The sequence below is a fragment of the Coregonus lavaretus genome, assembly GCF_964263955.1.
Source record: "Coregonus lavaretus genome assembly, chromosome: 6".
NCBI lineage: Eukaryota > Metazoa > Chordata > Actinopteri > Salmoniformes > Salmonidae > Coregonus > Coregonus lavaretus.
Window position 1 is genome coordinate 60,580,498 of NC_139993.1, and position 8,241 is coordinate 60,588,738.

Here is an 8,241-nt window from a genome sequence, read left to right on the forward strand (position 1 = left end):
AGGAATCAGGCGCAGGAAACCAGGAGGACTTTAACAGAACTTTAGTCAAGTCTGACACGACAATAAACGTCAACCCAACCGGGTGGCGCAAACAGATTACGCACAAAACACTGTGCGGAGAAAACAAGAAAAAGCGCACGCAGTGCGAACTCTCGTAACACATACGAGAGACTCAAATATATCGAGCAACAGCTGACAACAAAACAATCACGCATAACACCTGACCCAAACACACAAACTAAATAAGGGGAACAATCAAGACACAAATAAGGGACAGGTGTTATGAACAGACAAAACCAAAAGAACAAGAAACATCGAACGGTGGCAGCTAGTACTCCGGAGACGACGACCGCCGAAGTCCGCCCGAACAAGGAAGAGGAGCAGCCTCGGCCGAAACCGTGACAAACTGTGTGCAAACAGTTTTTCAAACAACTGTTGTTAAAGAGAGTGGAGTTTCAGCTATCTGTGAGTTTAACACATATTTCTCAACACTAAATATTAAGGAAATATTACCACTTTACAAACAGAGAATGTAATAAGATGATGCACTAGTGGAACGGAGCGGAGCACACTGTTTGTAGTGAATATATAGTCTATATAGGTCTACCAATGGACAGTTTTTGTTGGACCTTACATTCACTGTTAGATCAATTACATGGCTATCTAGCAACAATATCATATTTAGGGTTAGCAATCTAGCTAATGTGTTTTGAGTTCCCACTTCCTCATCAGGTGGTGAATGATGTAGCATAAAGCCTAGGCCAATATGCAAAAAAAAGATGAATCTCTAAAGAGCAAAAAATAAATCTGATCATTCTGGATCCTATTTTGACGTGTTGCACATCAAAATATCCATGATGCATTCCCTGCACATGTTAGAAATAGCTAACGTAGCTAGGCTGTCTAGAGCCCTGAAGGAAAGTAGGCCTAACTGTGCATTAACTAACTCCGTACATATTACCCAGCTCTAGACAGATGGTAGTCTACATTTTTGTCTCATTCTCTGTATGGTAATAATAATGATACTTAATGAATTTCATTTTGCAAAGCGTCTTCTTGCATTATACAACACAATTTTGACTTGAGGTTTTTACACAAGTCCCAAAAAAAATCTCTCCTACTTTTCCAAAGGACAAGTGTGTAAAAAAGTTAATGTCAAGCCCTGAAAAAAGTTAATGTTAATATCAAGCCCTGAATTGTAATAAATGCAATAAGCATTTCAATGTCTGCAGTACTACAGTAATATCATAGACATTCTGTCACGCCCTGGCTCTGGGACTCTGTTATGTTGAGCCAGGGTGTGTTGGTTCTATGTGTTTTGTGTGCTAGGGTTATTATCTAGTTCATTTGTTTCTATGTTGGCAGGTGTGGTTCTCAATCAGAGGCAACGTGTATCAGCTGTTGCTTGTTGTCTCTGATTGGGAACCATACTTAGGCAGCCTGTTTTCCACAGTGAGTTGTGGGATCTTGTTCCGTATGGCTTGTATTGTAACCAAGGACTTCACGTTTCGTACCGTTTGTTGTTTTGTTCGTGTGGTGTTCTCTAACAAATAAAGTATGTTTACTTATCACGCTGCGCATTGGTCCACTTCCTCCGACGATCGTGACAGAAGATCCCACCATAACTGGACCAAGCAGCATGTCCAGGAGCCAACGCCAGAGAGGGCTCAAAAGGATATCAACCTCGACTGGGTCAAGCCGCGGGAGGAGGAGAGAGGCTGGACTTGGGAGCAGAGGAGCGAGAGTCTGGCGAGAGCCATGGAGGCCTGGCCAACGGGGATGAGAGACACCCAGAAAATGTTTAGGGGGGGGCTCACGCCGTGGACGACGGGGCAGCAGGAGGCCGGGATAGAGTGGTTCAGCGGGTTCGCAAAGGAGGCCGCCAGGTTACGGGAGTCACTGGTCACCAGGGGGAAGAAGAATGTAGAGGCACGGCGAGAGGTACTGGGGTGTGTTGCCAGTCCGGTCCGGCCTGTTCCTGATCCCCGCGTAGGGCCAGTGGTGTGTGTCCCCAGTACGGTCCGGCTTGTTCCTGTCCCTCGCACCGAGCCTGTGGTGCGTGTCTCCAGCCCGGTCCGGCATGTTCCTGCCCCTCGCACCAAGCATGTGGTGCGCGTCGTCAGCCCGGTTCGGCCTGTTCCTGCTCCCCGCACCAAGCCAGTGGTGCGCTTCGTCAGCCCGGTTCGGCCCGTCCCTGCTCCCCGCACCAAGCCAATGGTGCGCGTCGTCAGCCCGGTCCGGCCCGTCCCTGCTCCCCGCACCAAGCCTGTGGTGCGCGTCGTCAGCCCGGTCCGGCCTGTTCCTGCTCCCCGCACCAAGCCAGTGGTGCGCTTCGTCAGCCCGGTTCGGCCCGTCCCTGCTCCCCGCACCAAGCCTGTGGTGCGCATCGTCAGCCCGGTCCGGCCTGTTCCTGCTCCCCGCACCAAGCCAGTGGTGCGCTTCGTCTGCCCGGTTCGGCCCGTCCCTGTTCCCCGCACCAAGTCAATGGTGCGCGTCGTCAGCCCGGTCCGGCCCGTCCCTGCTCCCCGCACCAAGCCTGTGGTGCGCGTCGTCAGTCCGGCACAGCCCGTGCCTGTTCCACCGGTGCCTGGTCCGGCACCGGTCAGCTGCTCCACTCCGGAGCTAGAGCAATCCGCTCCACCAGTCTTCAGTCCAGCTCCGGCAAGCAGGGCCAGACCGGACAAGGGGCGCTTTGGGGGGTTTGTTGGAGGGTGGGGGTCAAGCCCGGAGCCGGAACCGCCTCCGAGGAGGAATGCCCACCCAGCCCTCCCCTGTTCGGTTTATGTTTGGCGCGGTCGCAGTCCGCTCCTTTGGGGGGGGGGGTACTGTCACGCCCTGGCTCTGGGACTCTGTTATGTTGAGCCAGGGTGTGTTGGTTCTATGTGTTTTGTGTGCTAGGGTTATTATCTAGTTCATTTGTTTCTATGTTGGCCGGTGTGGTTCTCAATCAGAGGCAACGTGTATCAGCTGTTGCTTGTTGTCTCTGATTGGGACCCATACTTAGGCAGCCTGTTTTCCACAGTGTGTTGTGGGATCTTGTTCCGTATGGTTTGTATTGTAATCAAGGACTTCACGTTTCGTACCGTTTGTTGTTTTGTTCGTGTGGTGTTCTCTAACAAATAAAGTATGTTCACTTATCACGCTGCGCATTGGTCCACTTCCTCCGACGATCGTGACACATTCAAGCGACAATCAGACGTTGAAACAATAAGAAAGCGCTTCCCCGCCCCTGTTTTGGAAAAAGCTGAGAGATGGGGCTGGAGAAATGTTACCACTCTCAAATTCATAGACATAGCTATTGATGCAAGGATAGAACATCCATGATATCAACATTATACTTTTAACCATGTTTCTCATTGTAATTTCAAATCAAATCAAATCACATTTTATTGGTCACATGCGCCGAATACAACAGGTGCAGACATTACAGTGAAATGCTTACTTACAGCCCTTAACAAACAGTGCATTTATTTTAAACAAAAAAAGTAAAGATAAAACAACAACAAAAAAAGTGTTGAGAAAAAAAAGAGCAGAAGTAAAATAAAGTGACAGTAGGGAGGCTTTATATACAGGGGGGTACCGTTGCAGAGTCAATGTGCGGGGGCACCGGCTAGTTGAGGTAATATGTACATGTGGGTAGAGTTAAAGTGACTATGCATAAATACTTAACAGAGTAGCAGCAGCGTAAAAAGGATGGGGTGGGGGGGCAGTGCAAATAGTCCGGGTAGCCATGATTAGCTGTTCAGGAGTCTTATGGCTTGGGGGTAGAAGCTGTTGAGAAGTCTTTTGGACCTAGACTTGGCACTCCGGTACCGCTTGCCGTGCGGTAGCAGAGAGAACAGTCTATGACTAGGGTGGCTGGAGTCTTTGACAATTTTGAGGGCCTTCCTCTGACACCGCCTGGTATAGAGGTCCTGGATGGCAGGAAGCTTTGCCCCAGTGATGTACTGGGCCGTACGCACTACCCTCTGTAGTGCCTTGCGGTCGTAGGCCAAGCAGTTGCCATACCAGGCGGTGATGCAACCAGTCAGGATGCTCTCGATGGTGCAGCTGTATAATTTTTTGAGGATCTGAGGACCCATGCCAAATCTTTTTAGTCTCCTGAGGGGGAATAGGCTTTGTCGTGCCCTCTTCACGAATGTCTTGGTGTGTTTGGACCATGATAGTTCGTTGGTGATGTGGACACCAAGGAACTTGAAGCTCTCAACCTGTTCCACTACAGCCCCGTCGATGAGAATGGGGGCGTGCTCAGTCCTCTTTTTTTTCCTGTAGTCCACAATCATCTCCTTTGTCTTGGTCACGTTGAGGGAGAGGTTGTTGTCCTGGCACCACACGGCCAGATCTCTGACCTCCTCCCTATAGGCTGTCTCATCGTTGTCTGTGATCAGGCCTACCACTGTTGTGTCGTCGGCAAACTTAATGATGGTGTTGGAGTCGTGCCTGGCCATGCAGTCATGGGTGAACAGAGAGTACAGGAGGGGACTGAGCACGCACCCCTGAGGGGCCCCCGTGTTGAGGATCAGTGTGGCAGTGTGTGCCCTTACCACCTGGGGGCGGCTCGTCAGGATGTCCAGGATCCAGTTGCAGAGGGAGGTGTTTAGTCCCAGGATCCTTAGCTTAGTGATGAGCTTAGAGGGCACTATGGTGTTCTTTTAGCTCGTCTGGTAGGCTTGTGTCACTGGGCAGCTCATGGATGGGCTTCCCTTTGTAGTCCGTGAGTTTGCAAGCCCTGCCACATCCGATGAGCGTCGGAGCTGGTGTAGTAGGATTCAATCTTAGTCCTGTATTTACCCATGACCTGTTTGATGGTTCGTCTGGGGGCATAGCAGGATTTCTTATAAGAGTCTGGGTTAGAGTCCCGCTCCTTGGAAGCGGCAGCTCTACACTTTAGCTCAGTGCAGATGTTGCCTGTAATCCATGGCTTCTGGTCGGAGTATGTACGTACGGTAACTGTGGGGACAACTTCATCGATGCACTTATTGATGAAGCCGGTGACTGATGTGGTATACTCCTCAATGCCATCGGATGAGTCCCGGAACATATTTCAGTCTGTGCTAGCAAAACAGTCCTGTAGCTTAGCATCTGCGTCATCTGACCACTTCCGTATTAAGCGAGTCACTGGTACTTCCTGCTTTAGTTTTTGCTTGGAGGATAGAATTATGGTCAGATTTGCCAAATGGAGGGCGAGGGAGAGCTTTGTACGCATCTCTGTGTGTGGAGTAAAGGTGGTCTAGAGTTTTTTTCTTGTAGCACATGTAACATGCTGTTAGAAATTAGTTAAAACGGATTTAAGTTTTCCTGGATTAGGAGTGCCACCTCTGGATGAGCATTTTCTTGTTTGCTTATGGCTTTATACAGCTTGTTGAGTGCGGTCTTAGTGCCAGCATCGGTTTGTGGTGGTAAATAGACAGCTACGAAAAATATAGGTGAAAACTCTCTTGGTAAATAGTGTGGTCTACAGCTTATCATGAGATACTCTACCTCAGGCGTGCAAAACCTCGAGGCTTCCTTAATATTTGATTTCATCACCAGCTGTTATTGGCAAATAGACACAGACCGCCACCCCTTGTCTTACCGGAGGCAGCTGTTCTGTCTTGCCGATGCACAGAAAAACCATTCAACTGTATATTATCCATGTCGTCGTTCAGCCACGACTCGGTGAAACATAAGATATTACAGTTTATAATGTCGCGTTGGTAGGATAGTCTTGAACGGAGTTCATCCAGTTTATTCTCCAATGATTGCACATTGACCAATAGGACAGATGGTAGAGGCCCACTCGCCGGCGAATTCTCACAAGGCACCCCGACCTGCATCCCCTGTATCTGCATCTTCTCTTCATGCAAATGACGGGGATTTGGGCCTGGTCCCGTATCTCGAGTAAGTAATTTGCGTCCGACTCGTTAAAGAAAAAATCTTCGTCCAGTTCGAGGTGAGTAATCGCTGTTCTGATATCGAGAAGCTATTTTCGGTCATAAGAGACGGTGGCAGAAACATTATGTACAAAAATAAGTTACAAACAATGTGAAAAAACACACAAAATAGCACAATTGGTTAGGAGCCCGTAAAACGGCAGCCATCTCCTCCGGCGCCATTCTATACAAGTTTAAACCATACTTTTCCTTTAATATTTACATTCTTTAAAACAATACAAATACATTCAGTTTAAAAAACGTCCAGCAATGCAATTACATTGAATATTACACAGGGCTGTGAATGGTGTAGCTTGTCCCTGAGCTTGCGGACGAATGGTTCTTGCCTCTCTGCCTGCTGGAGGTACTGGATGTTGGTTCCAACCTTAAAAGTAACAACCAATAAATTTAGCAGGTCTGTTAGGAATTGCCTTTGTCATACAATCTTTATGAGGGCATTTCTGTGCTGCACAAGATATACTCTAAATGGGGAGATGGGAAACTCTATTTGATTTGTTAAATTATATTCTTCTTTCATTTACACATTTTATGATGTGACTATGAGATGTGGCTGTATCTAGGGGGATTGTTTTTAACTGAGCCTGCTAGCTAGCTTATGCTGCTAATATTAGCTAAGTATCTAACGTTAGCTAGCTAGCAATTGCTGTGAAGTAACCAAAACTTTTTGAAATAACAATTGAGGTAGCTATGTAATCTAACTCAACACTTAACACCTACAAACAAATGTAAATTACAATAAAAAAATGTTAACTTACTTGTTTTTCACTGTCCAGTGGCACCACAAGTGGGCATTTGATTTGCGAACTGGGTAGGGGAGGGAATGGCCGGCAGGGATGTAGCTCAGTTGATAGAGCATGGCGTTTGCAACGCCAGGGTTGTGGGTTTGATTCCCACGGGGGGCCAGTATAAAAAAAATAAAAAATAAAAAAATTATTCACTAACTGTAAGTCGCTCTGGATAAGAGCGTCTGCTAAATGACTAAAATGTAAAATGTAACTGCATCACATGTGCTCTTACTGCGTTACAGAAACACCGCTAACCAAACAACAGTGCATGTTTACTGAATTAAAGGCTAACTACACAAACAAATCTATGTTTCATAGATTTTTCCCAGACCTCAAAAGTGGTCCCCTGATGTGATTTAAGCATTGTTGTGAACACAGAAAATCCAATGTTGTTTTTTTTCTATTAAAAAAGTGTGAAAAAATTTTAGGGAAAAGGAAGAAAATTGGGAAATCAGAAACTTGGAAAAGCAAAAAAATGAGAAAACAGAATAAAAATGTAAATAAACGGATTTGAAAAGGCGCTACCAATGTTTTTTGCTTTGCATGACTACACTTTAGAGCGTGTTTCATCCAGCAGCACAGCATTTTGGGGAAAGTTGAGGTCAGGTCCAATATTGGATATGCACCCAAGAGGGACAGAGGATGGGCCATCCTAGAAATGTTTTAGAGTAATATAATATATGCCATTTAGTAGACGCTTTAATCCAAAGCAATTTACAGTCATGCGTGCATACATTTTTAAGTATGGGTGGTCCCGGGAATTAAACCCACTATCCTGGCATTGCAATGCTCTACCAAGATGCATGGCAAGGTTATAAATGCTTTGTGAAGCCTCAATTTAATATGATTTATAAGCCTTTATTAAGCTGTGCTTATGCCACTCTTTATAAAGCACAGGTTTATGTCATATTGGTGGGTTATGTCACATTTTACATGGATGGTTATGTCACAGAGTTATGCCACATTTATGAACCCTTTATAGAGCATGACATACAGTTATAGATGATTTGTGACACAATTTTGTAGTGTTTATGAATGTTTTATGACGCCTTTATAAGCTGCACATCATTTAAAGAGGGACCATATGGGTCAAATGACCACATTTTTATAAATGTGATTATATATTCTTGAAGTCCTGTCAAAAACATGAAACGTGAATATGGAATTGATAGCAGAAACGGACGTCACTTTCCCAGCGTTTCAGAAGAGTAATGTGTTGTTTCCCTATGATGATGTACAGTAGTAGCTAAACGTAGCAAAGCAAACGCATCAGTTATGTTTACCCACTTTGTACAGTCTAGTCAGTGTCTTACAGAGCAATTGGTGGATACTAACCCAATGTGGTCACTACAAGCATGTGAGAAAGTGAAGGAAAACACATCCTTACCAGTCTGAGCTGATGAAGCAGCCACATTCACCCATACCACCAGACACAGCAGAGTCAGAGATGATTTCATGTTGATCAAATGGTAGATGCAGTAAAAATGGAAGGAGTAGACCATAAATAAACAGTGTCTATCCCA

The 8,241-nt window shown here is 46.1% G+C and overlaps 2 protein-coding genes across 4 annotated transcripts in view; one reads left to right on the forward strand and one right to left on the reverse strand.

The window, feature by feature from the left end:
- Nucleotides 1-8,190, reverse strand: part of LOC311130649 (coagulation factor XIII B chain-like) — a 121,194-nt gene extending 113,004 nt beyond the window's left edge. For all 3 annotated transcript variants that reach the window (XM_084163442.1, XM_084163440.1, XM_084163441.1), the window contains exon 1: nt 8,106-8,190. In XM_084163442.1, coding sequence (XP_084019568.1) covers nt 8,106-8,175 — 70 coding nt within the window. In that variant the 5' untranslated portion in view covers nt 8,176-8,190. The remainder of the gene's footprint in view (nt 1-8,105) is intronic.
- LOC311130648 (complement factor H-like) overlaps nt 1-8,241 on the forward strand; it is a 264,401-nt gene that overhangs the window by 193,091 nt on the left and 63,069 nt on the right. The window lies entirely within an intron of this gene.